At 36.4% G+C, this 26922-nt stretch overlaps 3 protein-coding genes across 4 annotated transcripts; 2 read left to right on the top strand and 1 right to left on the bottom strand.

The window, feature by feature from the left end:
- Nucleotides 1-5945: 5945 nt before the first annotated feature.
- LOC132696903 (piRNA biogenesis protein EXD1-like) lies at nt 5946-7182 on the top strand. The gene has a single exon (XM_060662035.1). The coding sequence runs from the start codon at nt 6058-6060 to the stop codon at nt 7096-7098; it is 1041 nt and encodes a 346-aa protein (XP_060518018.1). The 5' UTR covers nt 5946-6057; the 3' UTR covers nt 7099-7182.
- On the bottom strand, nt 7136-10865 carry LOC132696905 (mucin-5B-like). The gene is made up of 6 exons (XM_060662037.1): nt 10295-10865; nt 10120-10244; nt 9721-9883; nt 8166-8272; nt 7908-8033; nt 7136-7394 (listed from the first exon to the last, which is right to left on the bottom strand). The coding sequence occupies exons 1-6, from the start codon at nt 10539-10541 to the stop codon at nt 7254-7256; spliced, it is 909 nt and encodes a 302-aa protein (XP_060518020.1). The 5' UTR covers nt 10542-10865; the 3' UTR covers nt 7136-7253.
- LOC132696900 (uncharacterized) lies at nt 9100-26835 on the top strand. 2 transcript variants are annotated; one of them, XM_060662026.1, is made up of 6 exons: nt 9100-9236; nt 11253-11457; nt 21474-21947; nt 22008-22071; nt 24430-24706; nt 24759-26835. In XM_060662026.1, the coding sequence occupies exons 2-6, from the start codon at nt 11270-11272 to the stop codon at nt 25298-25300; spliced, it is 1545 nt and encodes a 514-aa protein (XP_060518009.1). In that variant the 5' UTR covers nt 9100-9236; nt 11253-11269; the 3' UTR covers nt 25301-26835. The 2 variants fall into 2 exon arrangements, with proteins under 2 accessions (XP_060518009.1, XP_060518010.1); XM_060662027.1 differs by lacking the exon at nt 9100-9236 and adding an exon at nt 9770-9888.
- The last annotated feature ends 87 nt before the right edge of the window (nt 26836-26922 follow it).

The raw sequence follows: 26922 nt of genomic DNA, 5'->3' as shown, positions 1-26922 counted from the left end.
CGTTCAAAATATCCTCCAATTTTGCATTATAATCCGACGTATTCATGACGACAGTGGCATTTCCTTTGTCTGCTGGCGTTATTAGAATGTTTTCGTTTTTGTTTAGATTCCTTAAGGCTTGCATTTCTTCTCTGCTTAAGTTTGGTTGCGGTGGTTTTGACTGTCTTAAGACTCTGGCAACATCTTGCCTAATTAACTCCGCATCTTGTTCGTCTACGGTGGAAAGACTTGCTTCGACGTTGGAAACGATCTCTTCGACGGGTACTCCTTTTGGAGCTATTGCATAGTTAAATCCTTTATTCAGTACGCTGACTTCTGTATCGGAAAGATGGTATGCTGAAATATTATGAACTGTACTGCTTCGGTTTGTATTTGGCATTTTTTGGAATTTGACTGAAGGATTTCTAATTTCTTCCACAGTTTTTTTGACATGATGTCCTTGTCTTTCTCAGTGCGCCATGATGTTAATAATTTTATGCGGTCCCAGAGCAACTGATGGATCTTGCTGCTCAGTTTCAGGTGGAGTCTGAAAAGTTGTAGCTCAGTCTCACTAATTTCGTACCGGTTCCGCCTGATCTGGTCTTGGAGTAGGGCCTTGCTTGCTAGCTTTGCCCAGGATAGCTTGTGTCTTTCTAGTGCGTGTGTGATAAGACAACCTTGCAAATGTTGGCAGCAAGTTCTGGTTGCGGCAGTTTTTAAGAAAATTCAAGTTGCACAGCGAAATAACCCTCCTTTGTCTTAGTTTTTCATAACACTTGGTGGCTGTAAAGGTCTCCTTCCCGTAAAGGTGTATGATATTTTCACGTATTGATTCACGGATGGAAAAATGTGATGACACTATATTCCGGGATATCATCCGTTGGATGATATATATATATATATATATATATATATATATATATATATATATATATATATATATATATATATATATATACATATACATATATTCTCACGTATTCATTCACGGATGGAAAAATGTGATGACACTATACTCCGGGATATCATCCGTTCGCTCGTTGAACTCCGACTGTAATCCTGCATCCGACTGGAATCCTGCAGACGTTTCGCCAAAATCTCACTTGGCATCTTCAATGCGATATATATATATATATATATATATATATATATATATATATATATATATATATATATATATATATATATATATATATATATATATATAAAGAATAATGTTTACACTTACAGGGTGTCCAAATACTGTGTCAAGGTAATATATTTCGTTTATTTGTTTCAGAGAAATATGTTCAAAAAAAGTTACGGATGAGACTAAAAGAAACGATTCAAAATTATTTTCAAAAATACAGGGTGATTCATAAATGAATCTACTTTTTTTTTAGTATTACAGTAGCCTGTTGAAGTTTCTTTGAAAAATTAACAAGCCTTTGTGGAGAGGATATCAAGCGCAAATGCAGAAAGTTAGAAGATCATCGACTGAAACTGGTAAGATTACTGTTACGTTGTAGAGACCATAACGTAATCCCCAATTTTCTTCTAATATCCCATCACGTCGCAACCTCATCCGCTTATAAAATTATAAATTCTTCGAAAATCTAGTTCGGCTTTACTTTGAGAAAGGATTCATCATACCCGTAAAGAAATAGACCAAATCAATAAGGCTTTTCTGTCTCTATACCTGGAAATTTCTTCAATTTTGTCCCCACCCAAGTTCGATACCCTTTCAAATATGATTCATGACAAAGCTTCATTCTTCATTTATCTACTACCCAATATCACATTCAGAATTTTGAAAATCTAGCGTCAACACTAGGAAAACCATCAAACTCTTCTCAACTACCAAACACTGTAATAAATGCATCATCGCATCAACTTTCGGAAAGGGAAAAATTAGTTCTTTCAAAAGGTTCCAACTTCGTTCTTGCCCCACGTATTATCCCAAAAGAGCAAATCATTTCAAATGTCGAGTCTATCCTAAACAAACTGCCATCTCAAACAGCTAATGAAATTCGATTTGAAACCGCAAAAATCCTTAAAAAATCAAAACCTCCTAAATCCAATGTTGCAAAGCCTGAACGCGTCGCCCTAAAATCTCTAAAATCAAAAGCAGATAAAGGAAATGCTACAGGAGTTATGGACACAAATGAATATCCAGAAAAGTTTCAAGGTATTCTTAGAGACAGATCATATCGTCAACTTAAAAAAGATCCTACGTTACCTATGGATCGCAACTTTAAATCTGTTATTAAGGCTTCTTCTCTATCAGACTCCGTGAAAAAATCTGTTACCGCTCATGACTCTAAAATTCCTCGTCTCTACGGATTACCAAATATTCACAAACCAGGATTACCCCTTCTATCTATTGTCAGCTCCATTGGTTCTTCAAACATATTCTCTAGCAAAATATCTACCTCCTTCTTAAAACCCCTTACATTAGTTACACAAGATGTTCTAGTTAGTTTCGACGTAGAATCCCTCTTTACCAAAGTACCTATTCCTGAAACTCTCGACATCATTTTAGATATATTAAAGTCCGAAAATCTGGAACCAAACCTTCTCACCTTAATTGAAAAATACTTGTTGGCAACATATATTTCTTATAACGGTGAAATTTTTGAACAAACGTCGGGAACAGCTATGGGTTCTCCACTATCACCAGTCAACGCGAATATATTTATGAAAGCCTTTGAGAGGAAAGCTTTCGATACCTTTCATCTAAAACCAAAATTATGGATTCGATGATGCTTTTGTTATTTGGCCTCATGGTTAAGAAACCCTAGCATATTTTCCTAGACATTTAAACTCTATACACCCTAACATACGTTTTACCATTGAGTTGGAAACTAATAATAACCTACCATTCGTAGATATTCTTATAAATAGAAAATCAGACCTTAACATTGGTCATTGTGTTTACAGAAAACCTACGCACACAGACCGATATGCATGGTCACATCACAATCCGATCCAAAAATCATCGGTTATCAACTCTCTTGTTTACAGAGCCGTAAAACTATCTCAGCTCTAGTCACTGAACCTAGAATTAAAACACCTTACCTCTGCTCTTCTCTCTAATAATTTCCACATTAAAGATATTAAGCGTTCCATCGAAAAATATACTTCATCACAACCTTCCAATAGCAATGAGTGTGGTCCTTCCTTACATTAAAAACATCACTGACCACATATCAAAAGTTCTAAAGAAGTATAACGTCAAAACCAGATTTGCCGCTTGTCCCAAAATCTCTCAACATCTTCGGTCCGTCAAAGACAAAATTCCATTTGAGATGCCAGGAGTTTACAGCATTCCATGCATATGCGGCAAAGAATACAATGGAGAGACCGGACGAAAAATATCAACTAGACTCAAAGAACACCAAAGAGCCTTACGACTAAGCCAAATAAACTCATCAGCGGTTGCCCAACACACTCATGACACCGGACATCAAATTTTATTCGATGAAACTAAAATTCTTGCATATAATCAGTTATTCTACCAACGAAAAATCCGAGAGTCTATAGAAATCTATAAACAACCTAATAATCTTAATCGCGACTCAGGTCTCTACCTGTCACCAATATGGGAATCGGTCATCCGAGACGGTGTTTATGCCCCTCATTGAGGTCCGCCCCCCGCAAACAATATAAAAGCAGGTACAAAATAAAATGTGAGCCAGTTTCAGTCAAGCTCTGAAGAAGCCAACAGGATGATTGGCGAAACGTCAGCAAGTTCGACTTAGCAAAAACCGACGCAGGAGGAATCCAGAAGTCTTATAAAAAGGTTTACAGTAGCCTTTGGAAATTTCTTTGAAAAAAAAGAAGGAAAACATAAATTAATCTATTATTTTTAAATTGAACACCTTGTAAATGCTGACATTAATAGATAATCCCGTTGGTGCTTAATCACTCAATGTAGGGTTGTTATGGTCTATACTGTGTTTTTTCGTATTTATGGGCAAATTTAATTTTCAATACCATATAGTTTTGACGCCGTTTATGTTAGCCGTAATAGTCATTTATCCTATACTAGTCTTGAAGTTGTTTCGAATCGTTTATACAGGGTGAGTTAAAATGAAAAATATGAATTTTCGTGAAAGGATATATTACACTTTAATTAGTTACTGCCATTAATGTTCTTTCAATTTTAATAAGCATACCCTATACCTAAGCTTAGTATTTTTTCAGGTTTACAAATTTTTACGAACAAAATAATGAAAATGTTTAAACCGTGCGAAAATATCACAGAAGATTGAGAACGTGAACGTGAAAGTGTATAGGGCCGAATTAAGTAAGTTTCTTTCAAATAATACCATTAGTTACATGTTGATATCAAATGTAATGCGGTAATAATTTATCAAATCCTAAATTTAAATAAAAATAGAAATATAAACCCAGCGATTGCGATACACACTTTAACATGGTCTTTAAACGAATGGAGTGTATACGATAGGATTTCATGACTTACACTTTGAAAGGCTTCTCTCTTATCTGTGTTTCATGCCCTCTTTTGTTTGTAGAGTCAGTTTTATATACCTGGTCTTTAACACATCCCCACAGAAAATAGGCCATCTTTGTTAGATCAGAAGATCTAGGTGGCAATCTAATCGGACCACCTCTTTCTATCCAGGAGGAAGTAAATTATTTAACTAGTTCGGAACTTGATAGACCTCGGGTGCAGGAGCTCCACCATGAAGGAACCACATTCTCTGCCTCACTTAAATTAAAATAGTTCTTAACAAATAAAACACAGGGCATTTTTGATGAAAAAATGACCATAAATTCGAAAACACTCGGTATAGATACCAACAACAACAATAATTTATTTAAATAACTATTTTTCCTGAAACTTATAATAAATTAGAAACATCACTTTGATAAAATTATTTGGACACACCACATATTCCTTGAACTAATTATTCTGCCAGCATCTTAAAGTAATAAATAGGACAAACACGGGAAGTGGTTTGTGATAGTTTGTTCTGTGCCAAGAAAATTTGCTGTACAATCCCCCGTTTATTGAAAATGCGATTATTAAGTGATTTTTGTGGGCTTTGTTGTCATTACATTATTATTAAAAAATATTCGGAATGTGATAAAATTGTGTATTACAGGTAAGTACGAAAATCAGCGTCGCGCACATATTATATGTACCTACGGCAATTATTTTTACACGCAATGTTAAATAATTCGTCAATGCCCACACCTATGGTGTGCGAGTTCATTGTTTTTTAGAACCGCGAAATTCACCCGCCTCCACTTTTGATGTTATTGTGCGACGCACCTATAATGAGAGGAATATTGGGGCTCCATAAAACCGATGTAATTGCTTTTTCGAAAATGGAAAAAGGAAGCTGAAAACGCCGCATACGGTTGCACGAATCGAGGCTAGCCAATTTTCAGACGAAATTAGCTTATCCCGTTGTCTTTTTTATGTCCGCGAATTCGCTAAAACCTATCGTTTTTTTTTTCGAGTGATCTCCGCCCGCTCGCAGATACGAATCTGTCAATTTATTCTAATTTTATGTATCCGCATTTGAAAACGTCGATCGTCAACGTGCAAAGTACCTAAGCCTTTTTTGGCTGCGCCTTCGCAGGAACATGTAACCTGAAAATGATCGATGTGATTATAAGCTATAAGCAAAAATTTTAACCATTACCATTTGATTTTATACTACTCTGCTTTTATCTACAAATTGCCAGATTGTGAAATTGATAGTTTTGGTACCGTACCGTAAAATTCGAACCATATGATTTTAAAGTTGGGACTTTTTAAGTTTTATAGCCTTTTTAAATGCACTATCCAGCTCTTCCAACATTTGTCCCATAGCAGCACCTAGCGGCTACAGCAGCAATTAAATTAAAAATTGCATGAATTCTTCAATTTTAATAATTGTAAACAGCGCTAGATGGCGCTCGACAGATTCGTCAAGTGCACGGCAGATACTGTCAGTATTGATTCCATTTTTTGTCATATAGTTCTGTGATAAAGTCATTCATTGTTTATTGTTTGTATGTTTATTTTTAATATTTTTAAAGGACTTTCTGCGGTTGTGAAGAATATTACAGAATTCATAAGAAATGGCCGATTATCGAAGCATGTTTAAGGTCGGGGATAAGTTGGTTATAGAGTTAAAAAGTAAGGATATTTACGAAGGTATCTACGCTGGCGGTGGAAGAGATCGTGTGTGTTTAGCGGAAGTTTCCCAACACAATAATAAAAATCGACTAGGCGATTTGTATGATTTTTATCGGTCAGAAATTTCGCGTATCCACTCACTGAAATTGCCAAACTCGAGACAACCTCCTGGAGCAAACAAGATTGATAACAATGTGACCAATGTGACATCCACTTGCAAAATGATCAAAATGTGTCAAGAAGAATACTGCAGGTTGAAAGAGATGTCCCAGAGCTATGTATACCTGGAAAATGTGGATAAGAGATATTACGATGCTGTTCAACTGTTGAAAGAATCGGAAACTGTTGGATTAGTTGCTTTGGGAATGGAAAACCAAAGAATGGGATCGTTAATAAGGTTACTTGTTATGTGCACGTGGAAGCAAGTCTTCATATTTGATCTTACCAATCTGGAAAAAAGGAAGTTTTATCCAGAATTGAAAGAAATCCTAGAGTCTGAATATGTTTGTAAAGTGATTCATAAAAGTGCTGCTGTAGTAGATGTATTATTTGGACATTATGACGTTTTTGTTCAGAATGTATTTGATACCCAAATAGTTGATTTAATGTTCCAAAAAACAATGCAACAAAAAAGTCTATTGATTGAAAGGGATCTTTCCGAGTGTCTTGTAGAATATCTCAACTTTCCCAGCTATTTGCTAGAAGAAGCGTCTATTATTTCCACAAAGAAGTGGGCAGAGAAGCCTTTGCCTGAGAAGAGGAAACTTTATGCTGCTCAACTAGTAACATATCTGATTGTGTTAAAAGAACATTTTCAAAGAATTCTTTTGGGTGACGTCTATAGAACAATTAACAATGTACAAGACTATGTTTATAATTTGAACGACTTTGACTTTACAAAATATGTGAAGGAAAAGGAGGTTCCCCAAGGAGTGCAGGATTTGATTCCAAATTTGAAGCATCTAGGAATTGATGAAGTGTAATAAAGTTTTCTCAAAATGTAATTAGTTTTAAGTTGGGAACTATTTTACTCAGTATAAGTTTATATAAAAAATAAATAAAAGCAAGTCTGAAGTATTATTATTTATCACAAACGCTGAAAAAAAAAATTATAATTTATCTTGAGGTTTAAGTATAATTACTGCTGATGGGATTTTAAAAAATGCCCCGACAATAAGCCGTCGTCTGTATAACCAGCAATTTCTTGTGGGATAATTGCACTCTCTTCAATTCCGGTGCAAGGTCTACACATACATTCCAGTGGTGCTTTTGTTGTGACCTTAAAAAAATAAATACTTGAAACCTAACCTACAATATGACAATATGACTTGAATTAACTTAGATTCGTCATTCCACAGTAAAAGAAGACTTTAATAACCTGAAAAATTATCAAGCGCATAGCATTGATTCTGTGCCACGAACAATGCCGACAATTCTCTTTCATCAAAAAGCACAATATTGATCCAAGCGGTAGAGTAGAAATGGTGATAACAACAGGTTTCAAAAAGTATTGAAAAAAAGAATGTTTTGTGTATGAATTCAAAAGACAGGAATAATTTCGAATGTTTTTAAAAAACTGTTTTATCTCTAACCATAGAAAAAGTTATCGTCGGTGTTCTGTGAAAAAATTATTAAAATGCTTAACTTTAGATCAACAGATTTTGACATAATGATTTGTTTTTTAATGGTGTTCGCTGGTTGGCTTCTTTCATTTTTTGAATAATTATTTACCCGGTTATTTTCTGGGTAAGTGAGTGAATGTTCGTGTATTAAGATTGCGATTAGACATTACCTTAATGAATTTTCTTTCTCCTGGCTTAGCTTTGGGGCAGAATAGTGAAACTGACGCCTCTCGTTCTCCAGATTCCTGGCAGCACATACAAGATCTTTCCATTTGCCATATTTTGCTGCCAGATACCTAAGTTAAATATTTATAATAATTTTGAAATTTTGATAATAGCAGTAGGTATTGTAAATTCTTGTCAAAGCGACAAGTCTAAACTAAACATCAAAAATTAGCGAGAATTGTAACATATTCATTAAAAATTACCTGAATATATGAAGCGCATCTTCCTGTGCAAGCGAAGCTGGGGATTGGTTTCGGAACACATCCGGGATATTGCAAAACATGAATCACTGGGGTTACCTGACACTCATCTGTGGTACTTGCAGCATCCGTTTCCAGCTTTCTTATATTAAGTCTCGGTTCTGTACACATACTCGCCAGTATTACAAAAACAATGAGATACTGCCATAGTTTTGAAGAAACTAAAACCCATCAGAATGATTATTGCTTGAAAGTTTTTAAATATACTGTAAATCTTTACCTAAAGAGATGCAACTCAGGGCCGCAATCATATTTCTGCTAGAACTACTTCAAGACTCGCGATTTTTTCAAGTTAAACCATCCTTTTTATAAAATTCTTTGATGTAGTTTTGATGTAAGCTCCCGACTTCACCGTGGAGCCCACCTATTTTTTTGTTAGAAAAGAATTTGATGAGAAATCCATGTTCACTCCGTATTGATCCAGGGACCCCATGCTGATGATAAAAGCTTTCCATGGTGCTTTGAACAATGGTTTACGATGTTGTACTCTGCATGTTGTCAAGATACTCATGTTGTTTTTCTTTTTTAATATTTTAATAGCGGGTAACCCCTATTTATATTATGATATAATTTTGAAAGCCGCTAAAATGAAGTGTTTACAAATTTTTAAATATTTTTCATTACAATTGCCTTTATTAATTTTAAAAATTAAATTATTTTAGAAAATGATTCATGGACAAGAAAGGGAAAAGTCCGTGCGGAGGTACTCCAAAGAATAGGACTCCACTATCGAAAAAAATAAATCGTTCAGATTCTTACTCGAATCTGTCCATTTTAGAATTGAAATTAATTAACGAGAATTTGAAGAAGCAAAGTGCCCAACTGGATGAAGAAATCAAAATATTGACAGACAAGGGGCTCAATGCTGACTTGAAGCCTCACATGGAAGCATTACACGAGTACAACGATATTAAAGACGCCACTCAGATTGTTTTAGGATATTTGGCTGACGTTAAGCATTGCAGCATTGTTGAATTGCACAGACAGTATAACCTGCCCTTGGAATAAGAGTTGGTAAGTCAATTAGATATGTAAATTTGCTTCAAGTCTTTTTACATAAATCGCAAATCAGCGAAAACTGATTTATTTTGTTGAAATTGAACCGACTTTTGTTGTTTTCGTGGAATATCTATATAAATAAATTTATAAAGGGTGTTATTCATTGAGTGTTAATACTAATAATAATAAGTTTGCATGAACATATGTCTCAAACATCTTAACTTTCGGAGAATGCAAAATTTTTTTAAATTTATTTTTTTTCTTTCTCAATTTTCCCACAGACTTGCGGTGTACACAGTGTGTTTTTACCTTGTTAAAGAACACTATAAGGCGGCGGTTTAGTTTTTTAACTCTTTATTAAAATTTGTACAAATAACAGTTCACAGTTGATAGTATGTGGTGGTCAGAATTATACATACAAAACTAATTGTAAGAGTAAGGGAATTGTGTTCAACATCCAAAAGAAAACACCCGAATTAATTAAATTGCTCCTATCGACTGAAGTCGCCGCATTTGTAACACTTGCATTCCGACGGTTCACGCAGCTTGACGTCCATAGAGTTGATCCCTTCGTTGGTCAAACGAACACCGTCTGGATCATAGCAGTGCGTCAGTGTTACGATCCTTTCTCTCAGGAAGCTTTCTCGACAACAATAACATTCCTAAAGTAAAAAACAATATGGTGCTGTTAAATTTTAATTTAAAAATGTTTAACTCCAGCTTTTTTTCCTAAACGATGTCATTTTGTGCCAGTTTTAATAGGCAGTGAAAATTTAGCAGTAATTTGTTGTATTTTAGTTAAAAGTTAAGTTAAAAAGTTTTTATTTGAAAAATTTGACAGTGCCCGTTTAAATTTTTGTTTATTTTATGATATTAATTGTTTGTTTATAAATGTTACCTTTAGAAAGCCCGTCGGTGTTATGACAGAGGGCTGCACTTGACTTTTGCAGGATCCCTCGCACTTGTTTACCGCGATCTCCCCATTACAAGTCCTCTGCAGTCGGCCCAGTTCGTCAAACTCCTCTGTAATAAACCGTTTAACGCTACCCTTTCCGACCAATTCTCGGACTCACCTTTGGTTATGTGAATTTCCGACGGCAGAGTTTCGCAAGTCTCTTCTGACAATTCATTGACGCAGTAGACGTATGACACGAACAGCGCGCAGAGCAAAATTTTTTCCAGGGACATCGCTGCACGCACAATAACGGACTGAGAAGGAGTCTTGGAGCCCGCTAACTTTATATAGTAATCAAAGCAGGAAATAACCCTTGTAAAGCTGTTCCCTACTCGCTCCCACTTCTTTCCCGTTATTTGTTTCATTACGGGTAAGGCCAATGTTGCCGTTCCAGTTTATTAACCCCACAGAGCGCCCCCTTGCTGTGGGTTACACGGCTTGTGTTTTATGCTAAACGTACGGACACTGGGACGGAGTCTAGACGTCGGCGTCGTCCTTTTTAGACTTCGGTTTTTTCTTTGTTAGTTTCCTTGACATCTGATTATTCGTAAGTTGATAATTATTTTTAGTCCAAAATCTTCAAAAAGTTCTTAATATTTCTCAACATCTGCTAGTTTCCTTTTTTAATCTTTTGCGGTCGCTCCTCGAGCTTCAATTCCTTAATCTCTCTCTCTCTCTCCCCCTCCCTCTCACCCTCTCACCCCCCCTCTCCCACCTCCTCTCTCTCTCCCCCCTCTCTCTCCCTCTTCCCCCTGTCTATCCCTCTCTCTCCCTCACTCCCTCCCTCTCCCCCTCTCTCCCTCTCCCTCTCTGAACCCTCTCTCATCCCTCTCTCTACTTCTCTCTCCCTCTCTCTCCCTCTCTCTTTTATAGGTAGATTGCCTGCTTTGGAACCTTTTTCTTTTCTGTTGACGTTCCTGGCCGAAATCCAGTTTGGTCTTTTGCATGCATGTCTTTGTATTCCAGCTCTATTCAATTCATTTAAGTTCGCCATCTAGTTGCTTTCTCTGTTCCTCAAATATTTCACATCTGCCCTCCTTTAGACCACTCAGAGTATTTTTTTTTGTTTTTTATAGGAACAACAGTCGGCAGCATGTCTGACACCTCAGAGGACACGATCTCGTCGGATAGACAAAACGACAAGGAGGACAGTATTTGTCGCGATTTTGCTCGCGGCATATGCGATCGGAAATTTTGCAAGTTCAAGCATGAGAACGAGATCCACACTTTGAATTTTTGCCACGATTACCAGAACAATGTGTGTCCCAGACCTTACTGCAAGTGAGTGCGACAAAGCGTTACTTTATTATACGAAAAAATGTTGAAACACCTTGTATATGCACACGCCTATAAAAGTTGTCCTTTTCTGATTCAACTCTACCTGTCCAGGCGATAGCAGACTGTAATAGATATCTATCATCAGGGTTTTATTGAAATAACACCATATATTTCAATGAATGAGTCATAACGGTTGCAGTCCGGTATTCCGCAAAATTTGTCTGAAAGAAAATGCTAAAGAGTCAGGCAATAAGGTTTGCCACCATGGTGCCTAATTGCCAAATCGTACGTTTAATTAAATGCGGTTCACAAAATTTTATTCGTTTTTGAAAATTTTATTCATTAAACCCTTGGACGTTTTGAAATAAGTTTCAAGATAAGCTGGACTATTAAGTTCGTTTTCTCTTTATTGATCGCAGATTTATTAAATTGTTTTAGTTATTCTGAACTTTTTGTCACTCATAATGTGCCACCGTAGGGTGTTCTTATTATATTGACCATAAATTATAAATAATTACATAATTACTTCTTTGGTGTGATTATTTGGCTCCATTTTAGAGCTTGACATAAACATGAAATGCGTTTTGAAAGTCAATAATCAATCAATCAATGGTAACAATTAAGAAGGTCATACTTTCAAAATTTTATTAGATTGTTATAATTAAAGCGGATGCTGAAATAAATAGAAATAGTTGAGAAGAAACTAAAATTAAATGAAAACAAGGTGTTACGACTCCTCTTCGTCCGATACTTCTGTGATCCCGTAACTATATATTTGGCCATTTTAAAATTTACTTTTAAAATATCTTTACTGAAGCTATAATCGCAAAATATTAAAAATTTTGATATTATCCCTTTAGATTATTAGAAAAACAACTCCTGAATATTTTATTAGCAGGGAGTGCAAAAAAATAAATTAATTAATTAAAAATATATAATAAATTAAGTATTTATTAAACTAAAGGCGTAAAACTTTTTATATTATGTACAACAATTTAATACGATGTAACATCACGTTTTACTTGAATTAGAGCCAAAGTTCTTTTAGGCATAGACTTCAGGGTACCCTGGCATTCTGGTTTTACTGAATCCCACACTTCCTTAATTTTACACATTAAACCTTCGTGGGTTCTTTGTGGATCGCTTGTCAATTTCTGTTTTATTTTATATGACAAAGTTTGGATTACATTAAGGCCGGGCTGCTGGGAGGCCCAAACCAATTTAAAAATAAATCTCCGCTAGGCACAATTTTTGAATGGTAGGGATTAAAATGTTTTCCAGTATTTCTTTATACTTCTCAGAGTTAACTGTACCATTTATGAATTACATATTTGCTACTCCCTTCGAAGACATCCAGACCCAAATAATTTCCCCAAAAGCCAACTTTGTAGTGCATATTGAAGCCGTGCTTATACAAACCTCGTTTTTTGTTCTTATTACTCCCACCCACACATGAAATTTTGACCAGAAATAACCGAATTACATTGTTCCTGTGACCATTCCCCTCTTTGTCTACACCAGCGGTCGCCAACCTGTCGATCGCGAGCCACTCGCGGAGACAATTCTGGTAGCTCTCACAAGGATTTTAATTTTAAGAGAAGCTTCAAAATTCCACAAAACAATCTAATTGTCATACTATTCCTTGTGGGTAGCTCACTGTTTATTCCAAAATTAACAAAGCAGCTCAACACATTGAAGAGGTTGGCGACCACTGGTCTACATCAAGATAGGTGTTTTTTTTTGTCGCTCGGTTAACAAAGGCGTTTCTTTCCCCTAAGACATTTACATTCAGTGAATATCTTTCCAAATAAAGTTAAAAATGCTTATAAAATCCAAAACCACTCTTATGAATCCATTTTTTGTATGTTTCTGTGTAATATGAGGATTTTCCAGCTTCATTCCCTTCAGATGCCCTTAACCTTTTCTCTGAATGTCGGTACTACCATTTTTCCCATATGACTTGACCATGTCACTAACCTTAGATTTTGATAATTTCAAGTCTCTGGCAACTTGTATTATTTTCTTCCCCCCACCAAGCAGTTTAATGCACAAATACCTAAATTTCTTTGGAGCCATTTTTTCTCAAACCGATGCAAACTGTACACATAAAGTTGTTTAAACGTCAACGCAGCAACTAGGGCAACATTTTTCAATGCTCTGTTAGCTTCAAAACATGAAGGAAGAACTACAAAAATGCTATCAGATCTACATGAGGCAGCAACATCAAAGCGTCTTAAAATGAATCTCACTAAAACTAAAATAATGACTAAAACAAATGATATGCGAGTTATAGATTTCAACGGAACAGCTATTGAATACATTCAGCATACCTAAGTCAAGCCTTCCGAGCAAGCAAGGAAAACCAAACAGATGAAATAGATAGGCGTATAAGAATGAGCTGGGCCGCATTTAAGAAACTCTTTTTTGTCTTGAAGAATTCCTTTACAATTACTTTACAATTAAAAACAAAAGTATTCAACTACTGCGTCCTGTAGACTGTAGGACAATTTCCACTAAGCACTCAAGTCACGTAGGCCTAGGACCAGGTCACTATGAAGATTTTTGGTCAGTATTTACACCCCACAAGTGGTCTCGAAGCTGTAAAGAGATTTTAAGATGTTTAAAACTTGTTCAAATAGTGAATTGGGTGTTATGTTATGGTAAAAAAAAGAAAAAGCGAAGGTGACTTTTTATTTAAAGAACTTTTGGATGATGATGATGAAATGAATTGTTTTCAATTCTTACAATATACGAAATGCGCATTGGAGTATTTATCACACCACTAATAGTCTAAGAGCCAGTGGGCGGTTACCTGCATGTATTTGACCAGATCTGGGTTTTTGTACATTGAGGCCCCTATACCTACTATGCATGATGTGGGGACCCACTAAGCCCAAAGCGGTGGATCTAGGTACTGCGCAGGTGAGACAGGTATTAATTTTTGGCGAATTTTAAATATATTTGACCACGGCTGCCGTTTTGAAATCTTAAAATATATTGTTATTCTTAGCGAAAAATAATAATGGCAGACCATTAGCATGCGGTTAACATTATGGCAGACAGTTTTGAAAATGCTCAAAAAATTTAATTTCTGAAAGTATTTGATCAGATCTGCCATTGAGATATATTATTCGTTATAGTCTTAAAAACTTATATTAATAACGGCAGACGCTTTTATTGAGGACACTCCTTAATAGATAACAAAATCTTTACTATTACCCGGTTAGATTGCTGTTTTACATAAATTTATAATTAATTTTATCACTATATGTATAGAAATTAATATTTTTTTGTACTTTATATATTAAACTTTATGATTGATGATAAATGAAGTAGATATATTACGAGACAATCTGAAATCTTGGGGTATAATGCAAGTAACAAAAAACAATTCAAATCTGTATTTCAATTTTTTGTATTTATTTAAGACAAAATTTAAAAGGTGTCGGAGTCATGTTTGTCGTAGGTTAACTCTTCTTCATCATCCATTGAATCGGACTCTGTAAATTGTAAATATATAAATTGTAAAATATAAATAATTAGTAAATTGATCCGAACATATTTGATAAAGAATAAATTTTTATCAACATACCAGGGACATTGGGAATTAAGTCGCTAACAAAAGATGGAAGTTGATCTCCATCGAAACATTTAAAGACAAATGTGTTGTCCTGCTCAATCCAACCATACTTCAATGGGTCCAAGGTTGAAGGTTGCTTTTTGTAAGCGTTTTTCCAAATAGTTGAAATGTAATGGGCTGTCAGAAGTTGCTGGTAGAGTTCACTCTTTCATGGTGGTATTGCGGTTGCGTCAAACTTTTGTATTTTTTTTACTAAAATTTTCATTCTCATCCGAAGCTTTGTAACTACTCACGAATAACTGAAATCTTCCGTCATCTGCGTCCTTTGATTTTTTGGCATTGTAAAGCTGTCAAGTGAACTATTGAATAATAGTAAAGACCTCTTGTAACTGGTCCTGTGTCAAATTTTCTTCACCGAGAGTAACAAATGCTTGTTGATATTCCACACTTTTTTTAAGCAACGTAAAAGGCCTTCTCTTTCCTTTATTGAAGAAAGCTGGATTAAAATCACATGCGGTGAACGCATGAAAACCGATTAAACTTTTTGCTAACAACTCACCAAGCTCATTTTAAATTTTTATGATCTTTCGTTATTTCCTGTTCCATTGAGCATCTAAATATTAGTATGATAATTCTTTAATTGAACCATATTACCAATCATTATAATTAAAACGTCGGTATCAGATGCTCGAATAGCAATACTTGCTTCCTCAGGGGTATTACAAGCATGATATATTATTTTAGTATCTGCTTCTTCATGTGAAATACAACAAAGATCTTCAACAACTCTTGATTGTATACTGTTCTTAACAACTTGATGTGAATGATTTCATTTCCTCACTACACCAATGTCTTGTAAAAAAATCTACAAGAGCCTCCTTAAAATTTGTATTTTTTAATTCTTTCGCAAAATCCGACGGTCGCACCTGTTCAGGCCCAGAAATAGTGTAATCAATTAACGATGCTTCATGTCGTAGACATCTTTCGAGGTTGTGGCCCATGTTTTGATATATTATTCCAACCGTGTCATGGAGAGTGTCTTTTCGATTCTTGATATCAGCAAATGGGTCGGAATTATCAAATGCCATACCTGTTGATAAATTTTCATTTGTATTAATTGCCTCTGGACATATTCCGGTACGTGAAACTGATGAATAGGTTGCTTCTGTTTTAGCTCCTTGATAGCATTGTAACTTATACAACGACCATAGCGATTTATTATATCGATAACTTTACGACTGCTTGTAAGACTTTTTAATGTCATGCCTAAGCAAATATGTTCAGAAGTCTTAATGCTGCCATTCTGAGTCATATAAATTATAATTCGGGCGTTTACGTTTATAACCTCCAAGAATCGATGAGAAAAAATCAGAAATCATAAGCAGTGTTGAACATTCACCGTTTATTAGTCGTTGACTAGTTAAATAATCAGGTAATTTCTTGTCTCAAAATGGCAGCGGCTGCTTGCAAGGTATCTTGGTCTTTTAAGTGCGCAAATAACGAGTCATCAATAGTTGAAACGCTCTTAGGAGCAACAATTTTTTTTTGTTCGATATTACAATTTGAATTTGATCATTAAATTTCTTGCGAATCCTTTCTTCTAAATAGTGTGCGGAGAATATTGATGTTGCAGGTGAGGCTTCACTTAATTCTTTAAACATATCGAGATACTCTCTATGTAAATATGTTAGAAAATAACAACGTCTTCGATTTATGACATTCTCTTCGATTAACTTACAGATTTCGTTATAAACGGTTTCATATATTTCTCGCGAAATATGCCATGAAGTACGGACAGAACTTTTCACAAGTGATCTTTTTTGATTTCTGAAATTCTGCCTACAAACATCATGATAAAATATTTCACAAGAGACTTTCTATTTTTGTCAAAATTTCTTTGTAAATGTCTGTATCTGGCTTGAAGTTCAATAACATACTGTTTTTGAATTGAACTTTTTCTGAAATACGTAATGGCTTATATTTAGAGCGATACTGTTTTTTCTTTTTATTACAAAAAAAAAACACACTTTTATCTCTGCTGGGGTCGATGATTCTGCTGAATCTTCAGAGGGCCCTACCTCCAACGACTGATCTAATTCAGCGCCAATATCTTTTTCTACGACTTCATCTGTCTCAGGAACGTTTACGTCTTTTACAAGACTATGAAGTACTATTGTATCATCAGTTATTGAGCTATCAGCTAATGTTGATAGTTGTTCAGTTGCAGACGACGACGTAGTGGGTTGTAATACAGCTTCTTTGTTGAGATTGGTTGCATTTTTTTTAAGCCGTAAACGCTTTGTAACAACTACTGTGATACACAGAATCAAAAATTTCGTCCGGTAGAATTATTTTGTTGTATTTTAATTTATAAAGTTTTCTTAACCTCAAAATTGGTCGACATTTTTCCATCTCTCTCTCTCTTTTTAAATGTCAATAATTTCTCAGTCTTTGCTGTGGCACAAAAAACACACTTCACTAGTTCTTTTTCACTCGACATAATGTCAGAGATATTTAACGAATAACAGTTTAATTAAAGGAAAATAACATAAAGCAACACTGTCTATTTTATTAAATTCACTAAACACGAGGCATGTGTTTCGAGATTCAGAAACATACTGAAAACATCTGACAAAAACTGTTAGGTTGGGATTATAACAGAGCCATCTCAGGTACAAACCCTAAATTATTTAAGTGATAGTAGCTATAAAAGAAAATACTATAAGCTGGAATGAGTAGAATAGTAATACATAGGAGAAAGAAAAGCGAGAAAAACGATAGCTATATGCAGTGTATGTATACATCTGTCCGGGTAGTAGTAAAGATTTTTGTTATCTACTCAGGAGTGTACTCAAAAACGTCTGCCGTTATTAATATAAGTTTTTAAGACTATAACGAATAATATATCTTAATGCAGATCTGGTCAAATACTTTTAGAATTTTAATTTTTTGAGCTTTTTGAAAACTGCCAGCCATAATGTTAACCGGTTGCTAATGGTCTGCCATTATTATTTTTCGCTAAGAATAACAATATATTTTAAGATTTCAAAACGGCAGCCGTGGTCAAATATATTTAAAATTCGCCAAAAATTAATACCTGTCTCACCTGCGCAGTACCTGGATCCACCGCTTTGGGCTTAGTGGGTCCCCAAATCATGCATAGTAGGTATAGGGGCCTCAATGTACAAAAACCCAGGTCTGGTCAAATACATGCAGGTAGCCGCCCACTGGCTCTTAGACTATTAGTGATGTGATAAATACTCGAATGCGCATTTCGTATATTGTAAGAATTGAAAAAAAAATCATTTCATCGCCCAAAAGGCAGGGAAATAACCTATTTTAATAAATAACGTTATTGTTTAATTTAATTTAATCGCTAGTATCCATCAAATATACAAGGCAACTACAGAACTATTTTATTTATAATAATACCTACATAACTGTAATCAAAAAATAACATAAAACACATTTGTCGCATCTGAACATTTAAAACCGCTATACATAATGATATAACTAAATACATGAAAATTAAATTTGTTCTTCAGACGAGAAATTTTAATAATATGACGACGCTGCTAAGGAAAGTGGGGTAGGCGTGATTGCGGAACTATTAGTCTTTATATGAACTGTTAAATGAAATTGTTCTCTTCGGGTATTGAACAACATGGAGAGATAGAGATTCTTGTCGGTGTCTTTGGGGCTGCTCGATCCTATTAAAAGTATGACGTTAGGTAGATTGTAAACGATGGAGGGAGCCTTCTTTATATAGCCTATTCCAAGATTGATCAACATGGGCCTATTTCTTTCTCTGCTTTTTCCGAAACGAAAGAACACATTCACATGGACAAATGAAACTACCACAGACGCGGAAACGGAACAGAATTTGGCCGGCACCTGATCGCAATATATTCACACTAGTCGAAACTCATCCGGCAGTCCGATCTCGATACGTTCAAAATATTGTTTCTGAAAATTGCAGTCAATGAGCGTGACGTGAGCGGATCTGCAAATGTGGATGCTCCGATAAGAAAATACATTGCATAATAAATCTTGAACTTGGGCGGACAGTGACTTGAGCGAAAAGTGGAAATTGACATTTACAAGAAAAAACATAGACAGAATAAGAAAAATCGAACAATCTATGCAGAGACAATGAAATGGGTAAGAAATCAAACCTGAGCTCTGGATGCTATTGAGCAAGCAGTAAGACATATCGAGATGAGCAAGCTCCAACGAATGCTTTGAGGATAATAGACGAAATAGGGAAATCGGAAATTCGGCGGGCGTGTTCGGCAAAAAGATCACGCGGAAGACCCCAAATGCGGTGAGAGGACGAAGTAAAGAAATATGCAGGACGAAAGTGGAAAAGAAAAACTCACGATAGAGAAAACTGGAGAAAATTGGGAGAGATCTATATTCAGAGATGGTCCGACTAGAAAAAGTGCTAGGGTATTGAGGAAATGGGTGTTCCTAAAAATTTACTGAAAATTATTTTTGAGGTGTTCGCATGGCTACCAGAGGGCGTAATTGCCATTTTGAATTTTAAAACCCATTTTCTGCAAAATTTTATTATATTATTTATACCTAGAATTACCACTGTTTTATAGTTGTTACTAATCCAAATCTTTTTTGTTAGATGCTCTTTTACTCTGGATTTTAATAAACTTGGAGTCGTTAAAAAGGATTTTTCCTAGGGAAACATGCTATGAGTGAGGTGATTGCGAGTGAGTACTCTGTCACCAGATGGCGTTTTCTGAGATGAGGTAATGACAAAAAAAATATTTTTTTACATTATTTGATGGTCAAAAATTTAAAACTCAAGAGAAGATGAATCTTGGTAAGCACTTTTCGGGTTATTGAAATAAAAGTTCGTTGGTTATCTTAATTTGCATTAGTTTTTTTTTATAATACATTGTGGTATCCTTAACTGTTTTCAAATATTGAGTATCTTTCTTTTTTAAATAAAAAATTGGGTTCAAGCACTCATCATTCTTGTTAAAGACTTAGTTAATGGCGTTTCAACTAGTAAGTAGAAAATCATAAAAGAAATAAAGCATCTCCTTTGACAAAAATTATTTATTCCTAATTATCGAGATTGTTAAAAATAATGCCGACAGATATTATTATAATAGTGTGTTTTTTTAGTAGTTTACGGAGCTTTCGTGTTGTAAGTTTTGCATTTATTTAATTTTAGTTAAATTAAAATTTATTTGAACTTCTTAAGAAACCGCTGGACGATTTTATTAGAAAACATTCTTTTACAAACGAGATGATGTATGTGGCTGTAACACGATCAATGTTCATCACACTTCTTTCATGGAATTTGGACTTTTTTAAACCAAACTTATCCAAACCGTTGGACAAGAAGCGGCAGTTTGTTTCCTTGGTCTTACAAATCTCCATACCTTACAAACGTTAACCTTTGGGGTAACATAAAATATATTTTTTATTAAACTCACCTGAAACTCCTGGAAATATGGTGGATCATATCCGAAATGTCGACCTTTCATGTGCTGAAATTAGTACAGCCGATTTAAATATACGACGCGGATTAAGTTCCTGTATAGAAAATGACCTGAGCCACTAAACCTTTATTTTCCTTTCAATCAATGTTGTTATGTTTTATCGTTGTCGGTGTTTAGTTTCCATAATGTTATTTATTAATTTATGAGTGTTGCGTCTGGTTAGGGTAAAGATATTGAGATGCAGGTATCACTGGATCGCTTGGCTCTTGTTTGACTACCTGACGTAAAAAAATCATATCTTTGCATTTAATTTTTTGTTCAGAAAATATATTTTTTTGCAATTATGTCAGAAAACGTCATCTGGTGGTAAGGTACTCAATAGGAATCATCATCATTTGATGGCCCAAGAAACGCCCTTTCTAACGACACCAAGTTTATTAAAATCCATGAAGCCATTTTGGAGTTATCAACATTTGTTTCTGGAAATGTGTAGTAAAAAGCAATAAAGCAAACAAAAACTTTTTGAATTTGTAGTGTTGACTCTAAGTATCATTAATATAAGAAAATTTTACATAATTATTTTTTGTTTCCCAATAATGTACCTCGTTGCCCTCACTGGGAAACCGTCCACTATAATAATGTGATGTTGATCTAAAGCAAGGATATCCAAACTTTTCATATATTACTTAGGTATACCGATGATATAGTTCGCAGGGTTCGTAATAGTGTGCGCCCTCGGTGTGAGCGGTCGTTTTATGAGAGTGACGACAAACAGAAGTTTTACGCTACCCTACCTACCTTACACTATCTTATCTAATAGCTATGTGGTATAAGCAATCGCTATTTTGCTGACAGCACATACTGAATAACATTCTTATAGAAACGTTAGACTAGGTTGCTTTAAGCGTTATATAACAAAAAAAAAGGAGTTGGTGGGTCAGAGTTCGCCTTTCACACCCCTTCTATATATACAGGTTTATCCATTGCACCGCCGATGAAGTGGAAGAGTACAAGCGCACCGGCGAAATGTCGAACCAGATCCTCGCGGAGGCCACGCGCAAGAACCAGTTGCCCGGGGTGCCGCCCGTCTGCAATCAGTTCAAGATGGGGCTTTGTCGGCGTGCGAACTGCAAGTTCCGTCATGTGACCAAGGCGCTCGAGGAGGCGGAGATAATGGAACTGATCCAGAACAACGTCCAGCGCAAACAGGCAAACAATAACAATAACGAACCGTCCCAGTTTGTGGGCGGTGCGGGGAACCGTAACGGTTTCGGCAAGAGGCCGGGTACTTTCGACCACGACTTGGGTATCCCATTCGCTAAACGCTTGTCCGCGGGTGCCGAGATCGATCTAATCGCTCGGGATTTGTACGTCGAGACGGACAGACCGGTTTTCAAAGGGTACTTTGCCGGCACCCCGCCCGCGGTACTCAGCAGGGTAGACGCGAGGTATAAGGCTCGCTCGCGCGCCTAATTTTTTTCTTTTTCGCTTACTTGGCTGAGTTGTAGGACGCTGATGTTGGAGGAGGAGAATAATCTTCTGCACAAGGAGATCGCTCAGCTGAAAAAACAGGTAAGGCTTCGCGATTTTCGTGAGTTTTACGACGACAATGTGGGTTGTATTAACAGTCTAAGCAAATTAGTCGTAAAATCGGCGAATGGAAGAAATAATTTATAAAGTTTTCAAATTTTGGTACTGAATTGTGAGTAGGCATCCACATACAGATGCGCTCCCACCCTTTCGGGGGTGGGGGGAGCTAACCTCACGACGCTTTTCCACGTTTCGCTCACAAATCGTAACTTCCAAGATAAAATGTTATAGGACTTTTTATCTCTCCTCCCAAACGCTGACAAATGATTTTTAAAAGTATACATAGTTGTCAGTGCAAAGAGAAAATTTTCTATTCCTATTCTTATTCTGTGGTGCGTCCCTGACCTTTATGGCCAGGGCGCTGCAATGAGAGCGTTCAATCCATTATGCCCGCACGTCTTGTGAAGCGTATAGGACAGCATGGAGTCAAAGGTCACCCCCTCCCAGATACTTCACTGTCGAAACCCGTTTGAACGTCAAGCCCTTCAGAACAGCTCAACGAATTGCGACTTGCTTCCTTTTGTTGGTGAACAGAAGTAGCTCCATTTTTGTAGAATTTGTCGACAAGAATTTTCTCCTCTGCATGAGCTCCGTCACGGCTCCTGGATACTTGCCTTTGATAACAAGATACAGATCATCCGCCAGAAGCGACCAGAGGAGTGAGGCCAACGCCCCCCTCTTTGAGGACAGCCCCTCACGACGTATCCAATTTGACCTCTCTTCAGGGTCAACCCCTCCGCCGCGGCTGAGCATAGACTGGATTCATCTAACTACAACGCTTAACACATCGAAGGAAGAGTTATCAAACGCTCCTTCTGCGTCTAAAAAAGCCACACGTGCCCATTCTGTGTCTGAGAGCGCCTTTTCAACTCGTGTTATGAGTTCATCAAATGCTGTTTGCGTCGATTTCTCTACTAAATAGGCATGTTGATTACCATGGGGCGGCCTTTGTATAAGGACCCCTTCCCTTATATACTGCTCTACCAGTTTTCGCTCATGTATAACAAAACCCAGGTCAGACTGTTGGGCAGGATCTCCTTCGGCTGGTCATGGTGTCCAGCCTTTGATATAAAAACAATTGGTGTTCGCCTCCAGGATATGACTCTTCATATTTTTCTAATTGCTCTGCTTGAAATAGTTGATGATTCTTATAATTGATGCTGTTGCCAAAAAGGCCGAGAAATATTTGTCTAATTTATTTATTATTATTTATTAATTTATTATATTTGCTAATTTTTTACTGACCCTTTGCTCTCGATGTGTGTGCTTAAATAAATTAAATAAGAAAGTGTTTATGCCCTGGGTCACTATTCTTGAATTTTAGGAACTTATAATGTTGTGAAGAAATCGCCAAGCGTTTTCCTACGATCTTAAAAGTATTGTTTAAAAATTTCTTTTAATCTATTCTATTCGTCATGAAAAAAGGCAAAGTTATAAAATGCGATTTTTTCAAATTTACTTAATTAATATTTAGCCAAAAATCGTAATAATAATTGATAATGCCGATTTTGAAACGGCTCTGGAGAAGATTGAGATTGTGAGAAACGTGTTTATTCAAACGGCCTTTCAGGTTTCAGGACTAGATACTAAATACTAGAAAACTTATCACAATAAATTGTAATAGTGCTACTACTTATCGCATCACTAGTAGTAAAAATTTGATACATCGTTGAATTTGTAACGGAAAATGGAATCAGATACAGAGTGTACTTTTTTTTTGGACCGTATGAAAAATAAAGTTGATCAGGATTTCTTGAAAACGAAACGTCTAAAATCTAAAAATAAAATCATGTAGTATGTAGTAGTATGTTGTACCTTAAAACTGCCAATGAAAAAGATTAGTTTTTTGATATCTCTTCAAATAAAGTCAGAGAAAATAAAATCGATGTTGATAGATTCCCGTTTTTGCCAAATATCCCACCAGGCCATGAAAATTTTTCAAGTTTTAAAAAGAAATGTGCTTCAAAGAATACAACTTTTTCCTAATTTAACCTAAGCTGTATCTCCCAACAGCTAGTGAGATTCGTATGTTTGGGACACACTGTACACTTATATTGCTAATATTAATAATACTAAGATTTTTTATCCTTAATTTCCAAGAAGTTTGGGATAAAAAAGTTGCAATGATAATATTCCAACTAGCACGCCCTACAAACGACCTACAAACTAAGGTCCAAATTTCTCACTCCCAAAAACCTCTTGGTATCAAATTTTTACGTTAGTTTCTTCCCAACTGGTCAAATTATAGAATAAATTGATAATTAAACTTTGAAGCAATTTTGGTTTATATTGATGTCTAGACTGACTCTATGACCATTCATTACGGGCCACCCTGTTTAGGTACAAGATCTAACGGCGACCAACGAATTCCTCCTGGACCAAAACGCCACCCTGCGGGTATCCAACAAGCACAACAACAGTATACCGGCCGTGTCGCTGACTAACACGAATGCCGCGCAACCTCAACAAGTCATCAGAACCGTCACGGCAAGCGTGGGCACGGTTCCCGTTTCTCTGGCCACCGTGTCCACCTGTAACCCCGTATCGATAACCGGCTGTCCTACGGTCAGCATAGCGTCTCCGGCGCAGATTCTCGCACCGAGTCAGCAAATTTTAGGTAACGCAGGACTAATCCCACTTCTTCGCGATCTCGACACATTTCGTTACAGTCACCACCAACCCGGCCCAACAGCTGGCGCTCGCCACGTCTACGCAACTCACCTCGCAAGCTCAGCACATCGCGAATCAGCAATTGGCGCTGGCCAACGCCCCTCAACAACTCACCACCCAACCTCAACAATTAACCCTCGCGAACAATCCGCAAACCCATCAACAGCTGAACCAACAGTTGACGTCTCAGGCGCAGCAGTTGGCCACGCAGCAGCTAACGTCGCAGGCTCAGCAGCTCGCGCTGGCCAATACGACGCAGCAGCTGACTTCACAGGCTCAGCAATTGGCTCTCGCGAACACCACGCAGCAATTGGCGGTTGCCAACGTACCGCCGCAGCAGCTGGCGCTGACCAACACGGGTCAGCAGTTGCTAGCTGCGCAACAGAATTTGGCCGCGTCCACGCAGCAAATTGAGCTGCATCGCAATAACCAAATCAACGCGATCAACACTTCGCAAACGATCGCCATGTCGAACGCGTCGCAGCCGATGGTGTCGTATCCCATCATGACGCAGAGTATGAGTCACGGGATGCCCCATTAGCTGGTGGTGTTGCTGGGCGCGTAAGTTTCCTACCTCGGGTGTGAGTTGTCGGTGAACGTGACGTGTCATGGACAGGAAGTGTTTATTTATATCGAGAGTTTTAGGTAGTGCATTCGATTAGTTTTATGGAATGAAGTTTCGTTTTGAAAAACTTTTGGTTTTCTCAAGTGCATTTTGTGTCGTAGATTGCGGGAACTGTTATTAATAGTGTCAATATTTTTCGTGTAATGAATAGAAAGGAAAACAGCTATTTCATTTTGTGCTGAGGATAACCAGAATGTCGTGACGCCAGCTTCTATTTTGGACACTACAATTTTCTTTTTTAAGTGGTAGTTCATTCCTTAAACGTAAACCGGACAAACGGCAGTCAGTTGACAACTCAATTTTTGGCAAACCTTCTCAGGTTCCATTGCCTTGCTCTAGATAGTTTTCCAATAGATCTGATAACCCTAATGTAGAGAAAACACTGTTATATTTCTCGAAGCTCGCTATTGAGGGAATTCTTTATATCTACATAATGGTTTATAGAAATATAAAAGTTGTTTGTTTGAATTTGCTGCATGTGACAGAAAGATATCCATTGTCTCGTAGGTATCTCACTTAAAATGGGCGCCGGTAACTTTATAATCTTTACCCAAGAATTATCCACGAGAAATGTGGTATCTGGTTACTAGATATTTTCCAAAACTACCGCCAGCAAAAAGACAATCAAACGGAAAATTCTGGAATGATTAATCGTACATTCATTATTGGATATAAGTACTGCAACAAATTTTTAAAAAATCCTAAGATTCAAAAATTCTTGAAACTGTATGCTTTGAGTTTACTTTTTGGATAGATTAGACCCTGGTAGTTCATCGAAATGTTTCTTTAAGGTAGAAATCAAGGCAACATGCGCAGTAAAAAAGTTGAAGGGTAAATTGTTCGTAAACCGTGGTGAGAAAAGTATTGCAACATTTTGTATTAAGGTCGACTCATTAAATAAACATAAATTATTTGCAAGTTTAATAACCAATAGCGTATTCATCATTGTTTCTATCTTTGCCAGGCCAAGGGGTTGATTAATTTCTCGAAAACATTAAGGGGTAGGTTTCCAAACTTCTGGAATTTTAGAATTTTATTCGTCAATGCCAATCTATAAAACTTGCATGAACAGTGCATATATATTTTTCAAACAATGATTCTTCTTTTTCACTGAATATTTTATATACATTTAAACGTCCACCTTCCGAGACCAGAATTACAGTTTCCACCTAGACTTTGAAATGATTGCCAATTTTTATTTCCTTTCATTGATCTTCTCATCTGCAAAACAAAATTAAGTTTCCCAACAGTGAGATACCGTTAGAACAATGCATGTTGTCTTACTCGTAGGCACATGGACTCGCTATTTTGTTACATAGCTTTCTTAAAAAAACTTTTAAACAAAAACAAGGCACTCGCGCAATCTTATACCTCAAACTTACCTTGATTACGAAAAAATGTATACAGCAAAATTTAAACTAAACACCATCACAATTTTATTTTACGCACAAAAACAAATTTGAATTTTTATAGTAGGCTAAGGTCGCTTTCAACAGACATTCTGAAAAACAAGTTTTGAAAGTACAATTAAATTAAAA

This window comes from Cylas formicarius, unplaced genomic scaffold, assembly GCF_029955315.1.
Source record: "Cylas formicarius isolate icCylForm1 unplaced genomic scaffold, icCylForm1.1 PGA_scaffold_1__22_contigs__length_36826433, whole genome shotgun sequence".
NCBI lineage: Eukaryota > Metazoa > Arthropoda > Insecta > Coleoptera > Brentidae > Cylas > Cylas formicarius.
Note: the sequence above shows the minus strand (reverse complement) of the source record. Positions and strands in the feature narration are given on the sequence as shown.